The sequence below is a fragment of the Lycium barbarum genome, chromosome 4 (assembly GCF_019175385.1).
Source record: "Lycium barbarum isolate Lr01 chromosome 4, ASM1917538v2, whole genome shotgun sequence".
Taxonomy (NCBI): Eukaryota; Viridiplantae; Streptophyta; class Magnoliopsida; order Solanales; family Solanaceae; genus Lycium; species Lycium barbarum.
The window spans coordinates 32,890,083-32,911,499 of record NC_083340.1 but is presented as its reverse complement, the minus strand read 5'-3'; the positions used below and the strand labels follow the sequence as shown (position 1 = coordinate 32,911,499).

The window sequence follows — 21,417 nt, the reverse complement described above, 5'->3', positions numbered from 1 at the left end:
CAACAAAGTTTTTAGGCTTTCCATCTGGCCAAAACTTTCACCAGTATCTCTTTTTTATTTGCATCAGACGATGCAAGAACTAACCCCAAAACAAAATTGAGCTGTATGCATGATCAAAGAAAGTTAGCTGAAAAGTCTAGTTGTTGTAAGGAATACCTGATCTCTCTCCCAGGGGTGAAAAGTAAGTATAAAACCCGGAAGAAATGCCATCACAAATAAAGCAACAAAATGGATAAGAAAAGAAGTCTAAAACGCTCATGGTAAAACTGCTTTAACTACGTCAACTTGAGCAGTAAGGCATGAGTACAAACATTATTACTTCAAAATTGTTTCTAAACGAATTGAGGGACAATATCTTACAAAATAGCAATAAAAAAAAAAGGGTAATTGAGGCAAAAGTCAGAAGTTGCATGCTGTCAATATCATACATGAATAAGAACAAAGGTTGCAGAAAACTATGGAAGGACATCAGGTGATAAGAAGTTGTGATTGTCAATTAAACATCCATTTTCTTCCTTGAGCAATAGTCTCTTATCGCGGCACTGAGAGTCCTAACTCTGGTAAAAGAGAAGATCCTGAGTCAGCAATATCTATTAAACTCGATAAAGTTAAAAAAAAAACCAATCAAATCAATTCTTTTACAACCCAATTAAGAAGCAGCTCTTCAGGGAGCAGCACCCTGATGTTCATTAGCCAACCAAGTTATCATTTCATGGACTATGTTGCTTTCTTTTTATGCTCATTACAAATATTCAATCTACAGAACTCATGCCCATCATGCTTTGCAAATATGCTACTATCCTTTAATTGCTTAGGGGTCGTTTGATTTAAGTTTAGGAGACATAATCCCCACATAAAAACCAGCATAAATTTATACAGTGTTTGGTTGGGATTTGATGAGATTTAATCTCCACATAAAAATCAGCGTTAATGTCTGGTTGTTCCTTTGTTTTCCTCAAAAATATTACCTACATATATAAGTCATTCGAAAATCTATATATTATTTTAACCGGATAATAACGATGTGGGTAATAGTCATAAATGGTTTAAAAAAATGCTAAAATGACAAAATTGACCCTCATAATAGTAAAAGAAATTATTTTGTTCGAGCAACAAATATTTTAAATTATACACTGTATATTAATATGTAATATATCAAACTAAACATCCAACAAAAAATAATCATGCAACACTAATCCTTGCATTACAATTCCTTCATTACTAATCCTTGCATAACTAGTCTTTAAACCAAACAACCCCTTACGTTATTGTAAGCTCGACGTTTCTAGGAACTTTCTTTACAAATCGAAAGACTTCTGAAATTTCCTTATAAGCTTATTTTTGAGAATAGTAAAAGTAGTCTATGAGCCCGTTTGGATTGGTCTTATAAGTTGCTGAAAACAGCTTATAAGTTGTTTTCAGCTTTTTTGAGTGTTTGACTGGTCAGCTTAAAGCCATTTTGTGCTTAAAATAAGCCCAAGAAAATAATTTGGCCAGTTTGGCTTAGCTTATCTAATTTGGCCAGTTTGGCTTAGCTTATCTAATTTGGCCAGTTTGGCTTAGCCCAACTTTTTTTTTTTTGGCTTATAAGCTGTTTTCAGCATATAAGCTGTTTTTTTAAGCACATCCAAACAGGCTCTATAAGTTGTTGGCTTTCCATGTTCTCTGATGAACTTCAGCCCCTCCCTTCTCGTGTTCACCAATACACACACGCATATACATGTATTTGATAATCGAGAAATTTCCGAGAAGCCGTGGGCACGGTTCGGAACTCGATAGACAATGGATCCACCTCTCTACCAGGCTACTGTCTGCGACATGATTCAAACCTCCAACATGTGCCTAGCCCACTCATCTCGCTTTGCGCTGTTTCCACTAGACCAAAGCCTTGAACACCCCCCCCCCCTCCTCTTTTTTTTTTTTTTTTTTATGACATGGGAATCCACAGCCGCTATCCTTCGGGTACGCACAGGGTAAACCCAGCTCCTGTGCAATAGCTCGCAAACCACATAGGAGAGATAACCCGCACTAGGCAAGCCCCGTGCGACGAGCTCGACCCAGAAGGTAAATCCCCTGTTGTCATAGACAAGGGATTTCGAACCTGAAACCTCCATTATAAAAGCCCCATGCTCAACCAACTGAGCCACTCTTGCGGGTCTCACACACACCCCTTAGTTACTAATAAATCAATTCTCAATCACTCAATACTAATACGAGAACTACTACTATGTCCTCAATCTCAAACTAGTTAGGTCAGTATATGAATCCTCACTGTCCAATTCTCTTTATTCAAACCCTTTCCATTACAGTCTATCTATATTATTATAAAAGTGCAAAGCCCTAAACTAAAAGTTAAATTACCAAAATACCCTTTTTAAAATATATAAAAACTAAACATATTGATTTATATTGTGTCTTCTCTAAATAGTTATGTAACTGTGTGTACTTTCATTAATAATTATTTTTTTATAAGGATCATTAATAACTAATTATAAAGAAACTATTTGGCCTTTAGAAAAGACTTTTCAAAAGGTTAATAGTCTTATTGAAAGGACAAAATTCTTTAGAGAAGACGCGATATAGATCAATATTTTTTAGTTTTTTATCTATCTATCTCTCTCTATATATATATGTACATTAAAAGGGTATTTAGGTAATTCAACTTTTAAACTTAGGGGTTCCTACCTTTCTAATAACATATTAGGAAAGAATTTTTCAAAGGGTTAGTTATTCTATTGAAAGAATGAAAGGGCACAACTCTTGTTAGAGAAAAGACACAATTATTTGTTAATTAAATAAATAAAATGAATATTGATTTATATTGTGTCTTCTCTAAATAGTTGTGCTCTTTCATTAGTAACTAACCCTTAAAGAAATTATTTGGCCATTAGGACAACTCTAAGCAAGAAGATACTATTCAGCTCTACACCAACATACTTAGTGTAATCCCACAAGTGGGGTCTGGGGAGGATAGAGTGTACATAGACCTTACCCCTACTTTCAGCTCAGTTGATTTAAATTAATATCGGATATATATCTATGCTACTATTAGTGTTTGGTTATATATTTATTATATATTAGTAAAAGTTTTTAAGTAAAACTTATCCTTAGCAATTTTTGTAGATACATTGTGCGTACATATAAATTTAAAGATATATTATTAGAAGGGTTATTGTATTATATTTATATAGTCAGCGAGAGTGTCCTGCAAACTTTGCCACCTCCAATAAAACGACACCTATTCACACCTCAAATCTATTTAATTCCTCCCTTCCTGCACTTCTTACACCACGAAAGTGAATACTACTTATTCGTTTTACAAACATCCAACTGAAATTTTTAGGGTAACGTCTTCAATTGAACTTCTTTTCTGTTGTTTGATGTGAATGATAGAACGAAAGGTCTTGATTGTGCATATATGAACGCAAATGCGCATTAATCCATTATCATTTTCTCACTTTGTTTTTTTCATTGTTTGTTTTTTTCCTTCATAACTTAAAGAGAATCCCCAACTCTTTTTCTTTTTAAAGTAGTTGATATGATTTTCAAAATCTAATTGTTACTCATAAAATTATCTTTGTTTGATCATTTACTGCATGTTGATGTGATTTTCCAAAATCGCGTATCCTAAATGATTCGAAATCCACCGAAGAACTAGTATTAAATAATTTGGAACTCTCTTATTGAACAAACTAAGAGGGAAAATAAATTACTCTGGCTCATTATCCAGAGGCAGGTTGAGCCCCTTGCACACTAGTTATTATCAATAGGTCTTGATTAATATACTAAAGAAGATGGGTTTGCGTGAGAAATGGATCAAATAGACCATTTTTGCATCTCATTGGTCAGATTCTTAGCTATAATCAATGGCTTCCTAGAAGGGTTTTTATTTCCAACACATAAAAAGTTCAAGGGCACGGAGACCCACTATCTCATTTTTGTTCACACCGGTCATGAAGGTCCTGAGCAAGATGTAAAGCAAATGGAATAGATAAAAAAAAGTTTAGGCCAGGCAAGGGGAGAACGACCTCTCCGCAGGTTCCACACATTATGTATATAAATGACACAGAAATATTTTATGATGCTAACAGAGTAATAAATGTATTTAAGGGTGATCTTATTGGTATTGGCAGTCATATTTAGACTACACCAACCCAACTATGGGCAAAATATTCCCTGTTCATGTGATTACAAGTACTGAATAACCTAGTTGAGACTCTAGGCTGCTGTGTTGGATGCCTCAAAATACTTATTTAGGCATTCCCGGGGAGCAAAGAACAAGGCAACAGAGGTCTGGCAAGGATACTGCAGCTATGTGAAAAAATGTTTTCAATTGGAAGATACAGTAGTTCTTTTCCTTTTTAATTAATAGGATCATGAATACTTTTCCTACATATACTACATTTTCATTTCCAGTCCCTGCTAAAGTGGATACAGACCGGTTAAAACAAGAAAGGAAGATGTCCTACAGAGAAGAAACAAGGAGAAGGGAGACTTCCATCTAGTTAACTAGCTATAAACAAGATGAATCTTTTTCTTAGCTTTGTGCACTCCTCAACCGTTTCAAGTTAGGAATTAATAGATTATCAATTAAGCTACGACACATTGAAGAAAAGATAATAACAGTAGATGTCATTGAACTTCTTAGAGATTGAAAGCGAGAACCTGACTCGAGGGTGAGAATAAGCGGTTAGTTGCTGCTCGCTAGACTCGTAAAGGAACAATTCACTCCTTTCAAGATGACATGTCTAGTTTATACTTTTTGTACAGGAGGACAGAATCTACTAACTATTGGTCCGAGTTTAAATTGGAAAACGAAGGATATAAGCAAGGATTTCTTTCTGATGAGGTAATGGATCTTGAATGCATAGAGAAAGCCCTCGCTCGCATTTTCTGACATCAACCGGCTGGAGGAAGAGTGCAGGATTAGAGCCAATAGAACTAGTGCTCTTTTTTTTTGTTTTTTTGTTTTTTTTGAGAAGGTAACATGTTGTATGTATTAAACACAGAACAGTACATGGGTTGTACTGAAACCATATTTACAAGTGAGCAGAAGAGAGCAAAACCAGTCTACAGTTCTAACAGGAACCTAATGAGTCTAGGATAGATATAGTATCCTCTGGGTAGATCTGGTTACACCAAAAAGAAAAAAGCTTAATACAGTTAAGTTTGATCTCCTGCATTGTGTTGCTGCTGTTCTCAAAGCATCTAGAGTTCCTTTCTTTCCAAATTGCCCACCAAATGCAAGCAGGGACCATCTTCCATCTGTTTATGTCATTTGCTCCAGCTCCAGCTGCCTCCCAACTAAAGAGAGCTTCAGTAATCTTTCTAGGCATTGTCCAGGCTATGCCTCTGAGATTAATGAAGATCTTCCATAGCTGATCAGTTATCCTGCAGTGCAAAAATAAGTGACCAATTGTCTCTACTTCTTTTTCACAGAGAAAACATCTTGAGCACATAGTCCAGTTCCTCTTCTTTAAATTTTCATGTGTGAGCACAGCTTCCTTTGCCAGTAACCATGAGAAGCATGCAACCTTGCATGGTATCTTGGTCTTCCAAATATGCTTCCAGGGCCAGTTGGTGACTTGAGGTGTTGGTTGGTTTATCATTTTATAGGCTGCATTAACACTGAATTTTCCACTCTATGTCCTTGCCATCTCAATGTGTCATCCCCGTTTTGAGTTCCTGTGAAATCAACCAGTTGTTTGTAGAACTCAACCATTCTACTTATCTCCCAATCATTCAGGTCTCTTCTGAGTATCAATTCCCAACCTTGAGGTGACCACATTTCAGCTATAGATCTCTGTTGGTGATGAGCTAAAGCATATATCTCAGAGAATAGATCCTTCAAAGCTCCATTCCCCAGCCAATTATCATTCCAGAAGGATGTCCTGTTACCATTTAGCACTCTGATTGAAACTTGACTCTTTAGAGCGGGCCATAGTACCCTTATAGACCTCCAAAGACTAACTCCATAAGTTGAGTTCAATGGTTTAGTCATCCAGTTGTCTTCTACTTCATATTTGGCTTTGATTACCTTGCTCCATAAGCATTGAGGGTCTTGAGAGTACCTCCATAACCATTTCAACTTGAGGGCTTTGCTGTGATTCTTCAAATTTCTAATTCCCAATCCACCTTGAGCCTTGCTGAGAATTACCTCTTCCCACTTGACAAAGTGATAGGCTTTTTTTTCTTTTTTACCTTGCCACAGGAAGTTCCTTCTTATGCTGTCCAATCTTTCAATGACCCCCACCGGAATGGGAAAAAGGGACATCATATAGGTTGGTAGAGAGTCTAATACAGAGTTAATCAGAGTGAGCCTTCCTCCCATTGACAAATATTGACACTTCCATCTTGAGAGTTTCTTTTCACATTTCTCCAGGACATTGGCATATGCCAGTAGATTTTGACTTGGCCCCCAGTGGCATGCCAAGATAAATAGTAGGAAGAGTCCCCACTTCTCCCCTCAAGATCAGTGCTAAATCCTCCATGTTTGTTACTTCATTAATTGGGAAGAGATGACTCTTTCTCCAATTAATATGCAGCCCAGAAATGACTTCAAAAAGGACCAGTATAATTCTCAGTTGTTCCACTTATGCATCACAAAAAATTAAGGTGTCATAAGCATATTGAAGATGCGTAATCTCCTGAATGTTGTGTCCATTCATAGCTACCTCAAAGCCTTTAATCCACCCATTAAGTTTGGCTGTTTTGACCATGTTGTTTAAACCTTCCATGGCTATTATGAAAAGAAAAGGTGACAAGGGATCACCCTGCCTGAGACCTCTCTGAGCAGAGAAGAATCCTTCTGGAGAACCATTGATGATGACTGAGAATCTGACAGTCGATATGCAAAATTTCATCCATTTAACCCATTGTACTCCAAATCCCATTTGTTGTAACATGCTTAGTAAGAAGTTCCAATTCACATGGTCAAATGCTTTCTCAATATCTAGCTTGCAGAGGATGCCAGGCTTTTTCTGTTTCTGTCTTGAGTCTACTGCTTCATTGGCTATTAGTATGGCATCCATTATTTGCCTTCCTTTTATGAATGCCATTTGTTGAGAATCTACTAGTTTTTCCATCACCTTTTTCAGCCTCTCAGTTAAGACTTTTGCAACAATCTTGTAAATGCTGCTTATTAGGCTTATAGGTCTGAAGTCCCTCAGCTCCTTTGCACCATTCTTCTTAGGGATCAAGGCAATGTAGGTTGCATTGAAACTCCTTTCAAATAGGCCATGGGAATGGAAGTTGTGAAACACCCCCATGATGTCTTGTTTAAGTACCTCCCAACATTTGATAAAGAATCCCATTGTAAAGCCATCAGGTCCTGGTGCCTTGTCCGTAGCACACATTTTCAAACACCCTAAAACTTCTTGTTCATCGAATCTGCTTTGTAGCAAATTCTTATCTTGCTCAGTTATTGTTGGACAATTCCCAAAATTGCTTGCAGGTCTCCATTCTTCAGTCTCCATGTGGAGTTTTTGTAGAAATCTACTATCTCATTCTTGATTCTCTGTGGTTCTGTGATTAATTCTTCCTGGATCATTAAGTGATCAATGTTGTTGCACCTTTTGTGAGCATTGGCAGTCTTGTGAAAGAACTTTGTATTCTTGTCTCCTTCTTTGAGCCAGATGGCCCTGGACCTTTGTCTCCAGGCCACTTCTTCATTCTTTAGAAGATCTTCATACTTCAACAATAGTGATGCCTTCTCCACCATTTCCCCTTCAGTTAGAATTCTTACTTCTAGTACTCTGTCCAGTACTGCCAATTGATTGAGCAGGTCTGATTTTTGTACTTTCAGGTTGCCTTGGCTGCTTTTGCTCCACTCTCTTAGTTTACCTTTCAAAGCCTTCAATTTACAAGCTAGAACATAATCAGGTTTCCCTTCGAAGTCAAATGTTGTCCACCAACTCTTGATTTTATCAACAAAGCCATCAGTATTCAACCACCAATTGTCAAATTTGAAATATGACTTTGGTTGGTCCCAATCTCCACATTGCAGAACAATAGGGACATGATCAGATGTCACTCTCTGAACGAGAGATTGTTTAATATTGCTAAACTGTCATCCCACTCTTCAGAGATTAGGATTCTGTCAATTCTTGAAGCACTAGTGTGATTGTCCCCTCTGTACCAAGTATAAGGACCTCCTTCTAGCTGAAGATCAATAAGACTCATATCCTCTATGAAGTCTGAGAATTCCACCATAGCTATGGACCTTCTCCTACAATTTCTTTTCTCTGTCGGGAATCTAACAATATTGAAGTCCCCACAAATTGCCCATGGGCCTTCCATCAAACCCCTGACAGCACTTATTTCCCACCAAACCTCTTCTCTTTCAATGTCACAATTTGGAGCATACACCCCTGTAACATGGCATTCAAAGTTCTGTAACTGGCCTTCAAATCTGCAAGTCAAAGTATATGACCCAATCTGAAAAATCTCCCCTTTCCATACCCTTCTATCCCATATCATCATGATTCCACCTCTAGTTCCATTGGCTTCTAGACATGCATAACTTGCCCATCTTCCTCCCCAAATATAATTAACATCATCTTCTACATCCCCCTCAAGCTTTGTTTCCTGCAAACATATAATGTCTGCACCCCAATCAAGAATAGAATTCTTCACCAACCTCCTCTTATCCATGTTATTTAATCCCCTCACATTCCATGTGACTAATTTGAGCTTCATTGATCAATTAAAGTTAAAGCCCTTCCCCTGCTCCTATTTCCATCACTTTTGAATTTAACATCAAAAGAGACCAGTCCCCTCAGTTCTTGTGTCCCCTTGAACCTGCTCTTCTTAATATTAATCTCTGATTCCATCTTCTTTGCTTGTCTACTACTATCAATCTGCAAGAGAAGTTCCATGGCTTCTTCTTCGTGCCCCTGAAAGTCAACTCCAAACAATTTGTTTAGCTTGAGTAAGTATTGGCGTATCTAAATAGGCGTATCTATTTCTTTGTCTGAGCATCCATCTTATTGATGAACCAAAATTGGTTCGGCATCCTCAACTTCCCAGATTTCCCCACAATTCCCTAATTTTGCAGTATCGCAAGTAAGCTTTGGTTCCTCCATTACTGTGATAGACGTCTCTCCCCTGGTGTTCACCAGTCGTTTTTGTTCTCCCTTTTTCGAGCTTCTTGTAACGTAGGTCGACAATTCTCTGCTCGTCGAGTCAATACGTGAAGAGTCCACTAATATCCTATTAGAAATAGGAGTAGAAGGGGAATATTGTTAATGCAACACATCCGCATATGTGTCTTTGTAACCCTCTTCTTTAATCATATGTAATTCTGCATCTTTCTCTCGGAATTTCCCCCCGTTTTCTTCCTCTGGCTCTTCCCTTACCCCCAAAATTTCTGCATGCATCACATCTTCTGAATAAGAATAAGTCTCACTTGGCACTTGTTGAATCGCCTGGTTCTGTTCTGGATTAGAGAATTCCAGTAGTTCAGCCAAGGATACTCCTCTTGTTTCTTCCACGGGCTTTACCAGAATATCATTAAAAATGACTTGGGCTGTTAGATCTAGCCCAAGCTTATTTTTAAGAGACTTTTTAGGTCTGGCTGCAGACTTTAGCCCTAAATTATCTATAAGAGTATCAGCTGTTCTGGGCCCAAGTAAAAGGCCCAATTTAGAAAAGAAGTCAATTAAACCCTCCACCTGTGGGTCACGTGCTCTTTCCATCACAATCTGGCCAGCTGTAACACTAGCATTGCCCACGTGATTTCCCACCAAATCCCTAAAAGTACGCCTGTCAAGTACGTCCTTTACAGGGTTTGATCGATTTGTCCAGTGGGTATTTGCATGGTCCAGTTCTGCGTTCCTCCTCAACAGCGACTGGCTTCTCTTTTTTCCCGGTGACCTCTTCTTTTGAATGTGAAATTAGGTCAAACCTTGTCTGACTCTCCACCCAGATCGGGATATAGAATTTAACACCATCTCTCTCGATGACTACCTCGTTTGGTGTATTCCGACCGTCGCCTGCGATTTGAATCCTTGCCCATTTTAGATGATTTTTTAATTCAGTCTTTTCCTCCGTAGCAATCCACCCACCACACAAATCCCCAATTTCTTGGAAGATTTTTTGGGACCAAAGATGAACGGGGACTCCGATAGCTCTGATCCAAGTGTTTTTAACTGGAGTATCATTAGATATGCATCCAGTTATGGGGTTCCACCACTCTACATAAAATTTAGAGTTCTTCCATCTCCATTCTGCTTGGAGTGTCTTCTCTGCCATATTTCTATTAGGGAACTCGAATAGAAATAGGTCATCCATCATCTCATAAATGTTCACTCCGATGGCTGCTTTCCAGTTAGCAGAGGTCCACCTCCTGATGTCTGATAGAGTGGGTTTCTCTGAGGTTTCCTTCCACAGATACCCAACTACACATCTATTCAGCAAACCAACATTCTTTGATCTAGATGATTCAGAGATAGAGATGTGACCTTCCTTGGAGCTGACAGTAGCTTCGCGAAGGCTTTTTGATTGCCATTTACTCTCTTTAACAGCTTTTGCATAGGGGTAGTTGGCTTCAGTGATTCTCGGAGGCTCAACCATCTCCTTGTGTGTGGAGCATTTAATGAACCTTTCTATCTTAAATGCAATGTCTTTCCAGCCAGCATTCAAAGCTGCTTCAGGAATAATTAACACCGACCTTCCTTCCCCTTGTAAGGATAAAACACTCATATATCTGCCATGAGCATTGTACTTTCTAGTACAAAAATATTTTGTCATGTGGTCCTTAGTTCTCCATCTTCTGACCACATTCTTCTGATCTTTTGAAGCTTCTTTTAGAGTGAAACAGATCCACTCCATGATCTTATTGCTCATGGATGAACGTCTCATCATATTGCGGCTTCTTTCCACCCATTCCTACAAAATATTCCTATCGGATGACCATCTGGTGATATCAAAGGATTTAAATCCCGCGTTGAAGTAAATTCTGCTTTCCCCCATCTCCAATAACCACTAGCCAAGTATGAACTAGTGCTCTTTTATCGACCTCTAGTATGCCAAAATTGTTGAAAGCAACTAGGATTGTTACTGATAGGGGGGAGGGGAGGGAGAATTGGAAGACAAGAACCTCCGGATGCATAATAAAAAAATCTCCATACAAATTTGGAGATATAATTAGAGAAGGAGCCATTGTGGCAAAAGGTGATCAAGAAGAAACATGGGAAAGATCATTCACGAAGTACCTGCTCAGTATCCTCTTCCGATGGAACTTGTGTGAGGAAACAGGTTAGGGGGCTACAGGACGAGTTTGCTGCAAACCACTTGTATAAAAAGGGGCAACGGTAGGAATCCTTTGTGCTCATCACAAAATGAGCAACAGCTCATCTGCTTGGTTTGCTCAGCACACAGATGCCACAGTGAATCAATGTAGAATGCCTATTAGGAGGATGTAAGTTTTAGAAAGATTTGAAATGATTGGAAAATAGGATTTATAGTAAGAATCTCTCAACTCTTATTAAAATTGTTATATTCTTAGACTTTACAGGATAGAATAAATATTCTTTTTTGGATCCCAAGAAAAGATCCAAAATTTACTGTGAGCTCATGTTACAAATATCTACTGAACGCCACTAATCAGCAGAAGAAGAGGCATCGGAAGATTTTGTGAAAGTGTAAAGCTCCTTACATGATGGCATGCTTTTCTTGAATCTTAGGTGGTTAATTATGAAGAAATGTTGACCTACATCATAAGAAGAAAGAAGCCTCTGTATCGCCTATGTTAATAGTTTTAGAGTAAGGTGAACTATGCCATGAACAATCAAGGAACTACTCTTCTGTTAGACTGGGAAAGAACTGGTGAACATAGAAGGATGTTTTGTGAAACAATCCCAACTTGTATATGGTGGGAATCATTGGAACGACAGGAACTTAAGATGTTCTGAGAGAACAGTGAAGAACATTCACAAACTAATGTTCAATTGTCTTTCTATCTTGGCCTTTCGGTTAAGAAAAAGAATAATAAATGAAATAGATGGTTTCTTGGACTTTCTCAGTTCCCTCAAAAGTTAGCATAGTCAAGACTGAGTTTTTGTTGTACCACCATTCAAATTCAACACAAGCTTAGTGCCATCAAATTAATAAGATTTTGGCTTACGTATCAAAAAGATTTTCTCAAAGTCAAGTGACTAGGTAAGTGGCAACAACCGAAATGTAATGATGGCATGACTGGTACTTGGATTTATTCTGTTACTAGGGTCAAGGATTCTTGAGGATCCTCAAATGTTGTGCTACTAGTTGGTTCTCTTCTACTCGGAGTTAGGTTGTTATATAACTTGTCACAATATTGCCTACGTTAATTTTCTTTCAAGAAGATTGTTTTATGATTGGGGTCCATGTGCTTACTTTACTCACAAGTGAAGAAGATGATCAAACACAGTAGCAAAGAGTTGACCGAATGAGGCAGTCCTTCAAAATTTTGAAGGACTAACTTGAACTAGCTAAAGATACCTTCGCCATAGATGGACTTATCGATGAGATAGATATGCTAATGCATTAAACTCGGTGTATATGGTTCTAATTATCTAGTGGAACCCTCTTCAGCCTCTCATTCTTCTTTATGTCCCCGGCAAACAGATTAAAATGGAGCGAAAGATACGGCTTAAATGACAGTGTCATCTCAATACCGTAAAAGTCAATTCAACTTCTCTAGAGCTATATAATGTTACATCCTCCAGCAGATCTCTGGTGGAGCTTTAATTCCCTGCCAGATCTAAGCATATAGCACTATCATTTACTTAAGTTTTATAGTAGTCCCATGATATGATACGTTACTAGCGATCAATTGAGACACATTACAATTACTAATTGTCAACTGATTTCCTTGGCTATATTGTGAACTTGGACAAAGAATATAAACTTCAGCCAGAGGAAATAGTCATCCAAACATATATGTACACCAGATTCTAGTGTTAGTTTTCGGTATTCCGAGTAAATCCCCCCATAATCTCAGGACAGTTAACTACCTTAAATATGATTGAAAGACTGCAGATTCTTCCTGCTCATTCTTCATATTTCTCTCATTTACCTCCAAAAGAAACTCAGCTGCTCTTTTCCTGATTTCTTCGTCATGATGTTATAGTCCTGCTGACCGTAGATCCTTCCTTCATTCTAACTCTAGTTTTTCATTCTTTTCATTATTCATTTAATCTCACCCTACCTTTTCCTTCTACATCAATCCTCTTTCATCTCACTTTTTCTTCGTTACATTTTTCACTTCTCTCCAGCTCCCAACTGTTTCTAAGTTTCGATCTGTTCTTCAAATTTTATAAGAAAAAAAAAAGTTTGGTTGAAGACTAGGATTCTTCAAGCAAAACCAAAGGTTCTCAGCTGATTACAGCAAACCAGAAATTACTCAGATTACTCAAAAATTACTCAGATCGATTGCTTAGTCTCAATAACCACGAAATGTATGGTTTTATGTTTTAATTTTAACATTCAACTGGCGATGATGTTGCCACTAAGTGAAAAAGCAAAACAACCATCAATATTATCAGGAAGCATATACTACATAAACTATGGTCAATGCAGCACACCTAGCCAGAAATCTCCTAGTTTTTGTTCTTTTGATCAGTAGAAAAAAATTATCGACAGAAAAAAAAAATAGTCAAGCACTAAGCTAATGCTGAACTTTACAAAGTGAGAGGCCCTCCTGTAAATTAACAAGAATTACGTAATTCTAACACCGATAAACAAAATAGGCAATTTAGCAAATCAGTAGATGGAGACACCTAACTACCAGTCTCTGCCTCGACCAATATTTAATAGGGAAAATAACATTTTGGACTGCTCTAAAGCATAATAGCCGGTAAAATGTATATGGTTTGTATATTTAGGTGTAAATATAGATATAATATACACACAATATGCATATAATATACATAATCAATGTATAGGCTTTGTATATTTTGACTAGCACAATTAATTTTGGCCGACGTGCCAAAAACGAAAATAGCCCTACTTAATATGTCAGACAGCAACCACAACGAAAATGATTTATGTGGAAAGATTCAGCAGGCGAGGGGTAGAATCTTGATACAAAAAGTAAAACCAACAGATAGATAAACACGATAAAGTGCTTACAGATACAGTTTTTCTAAAAAATCAAACTCCTGGATTGGCACTGCAAATCATACCCTGAGACAAGGACCTTGACCCCTTTGAATCAATACCAAGGCACGATGTCAGTCTAGCTGAAGACACAGCACTGTGAAGTGGCAGCAGAGATTGAAGACAACCCATCTGAGGCATTGGCCTGAAACATCAAAATCAATTATCAAAATCCAATCTTTATTTCAAGAATTCAAGTGGGTGGGGTTTGATTCTTTAACACTTGCCTTGAGAGTGTTGGAAATGAGCGAGAGGAAGTGGTGGGTATGCGTTTGTTCATTGTGGATTTGAAGAGGTTAATTGCTGGTCTTGATAGTGTACGACACCGAGACGCCATTGCACAATAGCTCTGCACTGATGTTAGGGTTAGGAATAGACAAAGGGGTTTTGCTGACGTTTTACACTACTATATGCTTCTGTTGAAAATGCCTAATAACACAATTCCATTTCTTTGCAGTTTACCCCTTGTATGCTGAGGTCTCTTTTATTTTTGCTATTTTCAAACTATACTATCCGGTTTTTATATTATTTTTATATTTTCACATAACTCCTTTGCCTATAATAAAATTGGAATAATTTCGGAATTCTCCGATCATGTTCTTTGTAACACTGATTTTCTTTTTGATTTATAATATTACGCTTACCTTTTTTAATATATTTTTCATTAATCTAACAAAATTACTATGATATGAGAAATTTACCCTTTTTATTATACTTTTTGCTTAATCAATTTGCAAGCATCTATTTTTAGTAATTCGTCCCCCCCCCCCCCCCCCCCTTAGTATTGTTCTTACTTCGAAATGAATAATTCAACAATTGAGCCATATAAGGTGCATTCGTGTTTGCTTTATCTCACATTTGTAAATGTATAGCCATAGATTTGAGGGCACATTATCGTGAGTTCAACATTTTCAACTTTCATGATAATTTTCTTTAAGAAATTCATTCCTTCAATAAGATTAAAGAACTCTCAAGACAATCCTCTTTGTGCTATATCTTTAAATATTTTGAATTTCTTCAAGCTTTCCTCCTTGGCACTTTTCAGGTACTAAAAAAACTCTTGAATACGAGTTAAAGAATAATTAAAAAAACTAATTCTAAAAAGTCACAACTATTAAAAAAATTAGTTACATTAAAAAAAACTCCAAAAAATCGATCAATTGACACTTATTGTCAGTCCCCGGCAACAGCACTAAAATTTGACGGCCACAAAATATTATAATAAAATCAAGTTTGTATCGCGTCAAAGATAGTATAGAGAGATATCTTCTCCACATGGACTGGACTAGTTATCAATGAATTTCTTCTTGGCTAAGGCTAAAGTGAAGATATAAAGATTTAATATGATTTTCTAAAGATCTAAAGCAAGAAGCAAAAGTAATCTTAGAGTTAAAGCTAACAATCGACGATTTTAATAAGAGAAAAAGATAGAGAACTTGATTTGAGATGATTAATAATAAACTTGCTTCTTGATTAATACTTATTATTGAACATAATTACTAATTACCTCTCTCGAATATAATCATTTGTCCCACGAATGAATTAAACTAAGTCTTCTCTTGAATAACTATAATTTAACAATTAAAAAATGCAGTAAAATTTTAATATGAAGCGCATTTTTATAGGATCACCAATTCAAAGATATTGAAATTTCTCTCGCATATCTCAATTTTCAGCAATACTTCTACAACCAATCCTTCTCTTGACTAAATGGGGTGTAGAGGATTACTCTTATAATAAATTATTCATTCGAATAAATATGACATGGGAAACAATTCAAGCACACAATAAAAATATTGTCAAAGATACACAATACATATTAAACCAAGAAACTAAGATCTAAATTAAATTATCATCAAGTTACCCAACATAAATTACTCTATGAAAGAGGAAAAGTATACGAAAATAAAAATTGACAAGCTAGAAGACATTACAACCATTTTATCGAATCAAACTCTCATATTGAATTGAAATCAATTGAATGCTTCTGCTATTCGTTCTCTTCTTGCGTTCTTTTTCCCAAAGGTGGCTCCAAGAATCTCAGATAATCATCCGAAAATAGGTCTTCCAGCCTTTATATCACGTCTAGACAAAATGACCAAATTTTTTTATTTCTTCTTTATTAGATTCTGTTTTCTCAGTATGCTTCTTCGTATACTCGATAATTTTGAGTAGGATTTTGGTATCAACGTTTGGGAGCGGGATGAGGCTGAAATCGTCCTCCACCATGGTTTTGATTATTTCACATTGAACGGTGATCAATTCTTCCGATTCGAATTCATCGCCATCGGAGGATTTCAATATCAATATTTTTTCTGCTCCATTTCTGATTATGATGATGTCATTGATGATGAACACACGATTGAATTGATGATAAATTATGGAGAAATCAAGAGGAATAAAAGTTCTAGAAAAACTCAAAATGCAATATGTGTTGAGATAGGGAAGATTGAGGCGTATTTATAGCGCTTGATTTTATTCTATTTCCTTGTCCTTTTTGGTTTATGAAAACATATTTTTCAGGGACAAGGAAAAATATTTAATATTCTTTCAGACTTCTAATCTAGACTTAAAACAGTGTGGAAGTTAGAGAAAAGAAAATTATCAATACTACTATTGTTTTTGGTTTGATTAATATAAGGCCATAAAAATATTTATGGGTGATCAAAATATTTTTAAGGTTTCTTTTAAGATATCAACATAGCTATTTACCTATTTCGGTAGACTAGTTTCTATGTCACGTGTCTCGCACGTGTAACTCCTGCCCGTGCAACATAAAATTTAAGAGCAAAAATCATGCCCCCTTTTTTCCAATTAGTGTGATACACTTTTCTTTTTACTCTGTCCCAAAAAGAATGATACATTTTTATATTTAGAAATAATTTACTTAAAACTTTTCCTTTTACCCTTAATAAAATGATTTACAGCGACACAAGTATCTATGACTTGTTTTAGGCCATAAGTTTCAAAAGTCTTCCTTTCTTTCCTAAACTCCGTGCCTATTCAAACTATATCGCATAAATTGGAACGGAGGGAGTAATAATTAAAACCCCTAAATTAAATTAAAGCTAAAAACAAAGATCAATCTAATCAAGAGATTCATCAATTTCTCCTCCTTCACGCGCCCACTTATGTTCATCATATACCTTTTCTTCTTCCTTCGGGGAGTAATCATTTATGATATTGAATAACTCCTAACCGCCTCTACCGACTTTCTTAATTCTACCGCCAATCGACTAACGCAAGAGATCCATCAAACCGCTAATGTGAAGGTAATTAGCGGCCAATACTAGTTCAAACAGGTCATTGAAGCTACCTTTCACGAATTTTTTATCGAAATTTTTTATTTCTTCTTCGTTCGATTCCGTCTTCTCGGCATTCTTCTTCGTGTACTCGATATTTCTATTGGGGTTTTGGTATCAACGTTTTGGAGCGAGATGAGGCAGAAATTGTTACACCTCAGAAAAAAAAAATTGAGTCCATGAAATAATTCTGCGGATGAACAGTAACTCGGTGAACAGTAGACGCGGATGAACAGTAACACGGGAACAGTAGACGCGGATGAACAGTACTCGGTGAACAGTAAAAATCTGGAAAGTAAAAACCGAAAAATCTGATTTTTTTTTTCTTCATTTTTACCTCTCTCTCTCACCCTAAACTCTCTCTAAACCCTCCCAAACCCTCCTAAAATCTCTCTAAATTTTTCAAGTTGAAGTCCTCCAAATCAAACCAAGATTTCATCTTAGGAATTGGAAACTAGTTAAGAAAGGATTATAGTATTTGGTGCTTGATGTGTGGCTGATTATTGAAGCTTGGAGCTAGGATTTTAGTTGAGTATTCTGGGCAATAAGGTATGTAATATACTCTATTCTTGTTAATTAAGTTATTCATGGGAGAATTCCCTAGTTTAAAGTGAAGGGAATTATGTTATGAAGTCATAGATTAGTTGGTTGATATGATTGCCTTGAGGGTTGTTTTTTTTATTGGAACTTTGAGAGATTTCTAGGTGATTATATTGCTATATGAGGTTGTTGATATTGTTGTTGATGTTGTTCTTGAATTTGGAAGAATAAAGTGTATAAAGATATTGTATATGTTTTGTGCCGATACTTGGGGTTGTTTTATGTAATTTTCGTGGCTGCTTTATGACAATATTTTGGAGTTGTTTTATGTAATTTTCGTGGTTATTTTGTGACTATATTTTGGGGCTGTTTGGTATAATATTTGTGGTTGTTTTGCGATGATATTTTGGGGACTGTTTTATGGTCGTTATAGATTGTTTTGAGGGCTGGAATATCGGAGGATTGGCTGTAGTTGTTGTTGTTATATTATGAATATACGGAAATAAAGAAGTGTATACAAGCATTGGCATCTGAATGTATATTGGGCTGTTTTGGGAGTAATTTAAGAATGGATTTAAGTCTAGTTTGATATGAAATTGTTGGTATTGTTGTTGTTGGTATTTTGATTGACGTTTGGCTAAGTTGGAATTTCGAGGATTGTTAAGTTTACAGGGGAAATGCTGCCCAATTTTCTCTAGAATTTACGACGCGTTCTTATAGTCGATTAACTAATGTTAATACAAATTCTCCCGTGAAGGTAACGACGTGACATTGGGGGAGAGCAAGTGAACGATAACATAGCTAAACGACAAAGGTATGTGAGGCTAGTCCTTTCTTTCTAATGGCATGAATCCTATAACATAAGTTCTTTTCCTCTTCATGAGTTCCTATTTTCCGGAAAGCTAGAAGCCTAAGTCCATAAATGTCTATATAAGATAAGAGATAAGAGATATGATATGATGATGCCATATTGATAATGATGCTATTTATTTCTTACACTCACCTTATGTACTAATTCCTTCAAGGTGAGGCAGAATGTCAATAATTGCTCCATAATGAAATCGGGGGATCACGACCTCACGCCACCCCGACAGAGTATAGTTGATCTTGAGTCTTATGCATGTACTATGATAAGCATATTGTGATAAGCATATTATTACAAGTATTTTTGATGAGCATGTCATGATCATATTACACCGCGCCTAGTTGGCCGGGCAGTAACCGCCAAGGCGGGCAGCTATACGGATACACCATGACTTTTTGGCATGGGCAGACACCACTAGTGGGCGGCATGAGATGGTACCCCGGACGCGGGAGGCCTGGACGCGGGCTAATGTTATTGATTATCACACCGTTCCGATATGGACGGGCAGCTTGCATATTATACATATATGAAATTATGATGAGTATGAGTAAGACAACATGCATTACTTCTTTTATGATTGTCATTCAGATTCAGATGTTTCATATTGATGATCGCATTATATTATCACTGTCTTTCTTTATTATTTATGCCTCTCATACTCAGTACAATGTTCGTACTGACGTCCGTTTTCTTTGGACGCTGTGTTCATGCCCACAGGTAGGCAGGGAGGTGAGCTTGGTCCAGACCCTTAGTAGCTGTCAGCTGATTGAGAGCACTCCATTGTCCGGAGGTGCTTATGATTCTTCTTTGGTATATATGCATATTTTGGACACGAGGGAGTCTTGTTCCGTCTATATGTTTAGTATGTCAGTAGAGGCTCGTAGATACGCAGTGTGGGTCAGATGGTCTCACAAGATGTTATTATTATGTATATATTATTTTGATGGCCGAGAGACAAATGTATATAAGTATTTATGTTTCTATATAAAATATGATTTTCCTACAATTCGTGTATAAAATTGGTAAAAGGGCATTAAATGAGTAAGATGAGTATTAGAACGAGTGGTGCTCGGTGGCTAGCCCCGGGTACCTGTCATGGCCCCTAGCTGGGTCGTGACAGAAATCATCCTCCACCATGTTTTTTGTTGATCAACATTGAACGACGATCGATTCTTTCTGTTCGAATTCGTCGCCATCGGAGGATTCAATATCAATATTTTTGCTCGCTCTGATTCTAATGATGATGACAACGTCATTGATGATGATGACACCATTGAGAGAGGAAAGATGGAGGGGGAACTTATTGCACTCGATTTTATTTTATTTCCCTGTCCTTTTAGTTTTATGGAAATAGATGATTCAAGGACAAGGAAAAACATCAAATATCCTTTCACATTTCTAATATGGACTTAAAAAATCCGGAAGTTAGAGAAAAGAAAAATATTAATACTACTGTTGTTTTTGGTTTGATTAATATAAGGGCATAAAAAATTTACGGGTGATCAAAATATTTTTAACGTTTCTTTAAAGTAAATATCAACCTAGCTATTTTCACATACTTGTTCTTAATTCTATCGGCAATCGACTGACACAAGAGATCCATCAAACCGCTAATGTGAAGGTAATTAGCAGCTAGTACAAGTTCAAACCGATCATTGAAGCTACTTTTCACAAGTTCCTTATCGAATTTTTTTATTTCTTCTTCGTTCCATTCCTTCTTCTCAGCATTTTCTTCGTGTACTCGATAGTTTTGATAGAGTTTTAGTATCAATTTTTGGGAGCGGGATGAGAATCGTCCTCCACCATGTTTTTTATTGTTCCACATTAAACGGTGATCGATTTTTCCGGTTCGAATTCGTCGCCATCAAAGGATTTCAATATCAACATTTTTTCTGCTCCGTTTCTGATGATGATGATGACACCATTAAATTGACGATAAATTCAAGAGAAATCGAAAGGAACAAAAGTTCTAGAAAAATGCAAAAGGCAATGTCTGTTGAAAGAGGGAAGATGGAGAGGTATTGATAGCGTTCGGTCTTATTTTATTTCCTTATCCTTTTTGGTTTATGAAAACAGATTCTCTAGGCACAAGGAAAAACATTTACATATTCTTTCACCCTTCTAATCTAGACTTGCAAATTAATAGTACTACTACTGTTTTTTGTTTGATTAATATAAGGACATAAAATATTTATGGGTGATCAAAATATTTTTAAGGTTTCATTAAAGTAAATATCAACCTAACTATTTACCTATTTTGGTAGACCAGTTTCTATGTCACGTGCCTTGCATGTGTAGCTCCTTGATGAAATACATAAAATTTAAGAGCGAAAACCATTATAATTAAAACCTCTAAATTAAATTAAAGTTAAATACAAAAAAATAATCTAATCAAGAGATTCATCAATTTCTCCTCCTTCATGCACCCATTTATGTTCATCACGAACCTTTTTTTCTTCCTCTGGGATGTCATCATTTGTGATATTGAATAACTCCCCAACAAACTCTACCAACTGGTTCTTAATTCTACCGGCAGTCGATTGACACAAGACATTCATCAAATCGCTAATGTGA

General features: G+C 36.6%; 1 protein-coding gene and 1 pseudogene across 2 annotated transcripts; both read right to left on the bottom strand.

Moving 5' to 3' along the window:
- Positions 1-300: 300 nt before the first annotated feature.
- Positions 301-14,607, bottom strand: LOC132635822 (protein NONRESPONDING TO OXYLIPINS 2, mitochondrial). 2 transcript variants are annotated; one of them, XM_060352368.1, is made up of 3 exons: positions 14,364-14,607; positions 14,110-14,281; positions 301-557 (listed from the first exon to the last, which is right to left on the bottom strand). In XM_060352368.1, the coding sequence occupies exons 1-2, from the start codon at positions 14,471-14,473 to the stop codon at positions 14,131-14,133; spliced, it is 261 nt and encodes an 86-aa protein (XP_060208351.1). In that variant the 5' UTR covers positions 14,474-14,607; the 3' UTR covers positions 301-557; positions 14,110-14,130. The 2 variants fall into 2 exon arrangements, with proteins under 2 accessions (XP_060208351.1, XP_060208352.1); XM_060352369.1 differs by having other exon boundaries at positions 14,163-14,281.
- A 2,615-nt stretch (positions 14,608-17,222) lies between these two features.
- On the bottom strand, positions 17,223-21,316 carry LOC132637384 (SKP1-like protein 14; annotated as a pseudogene).
- Positions 21,317-21,417: the final 101 nt, after the last annotated feature.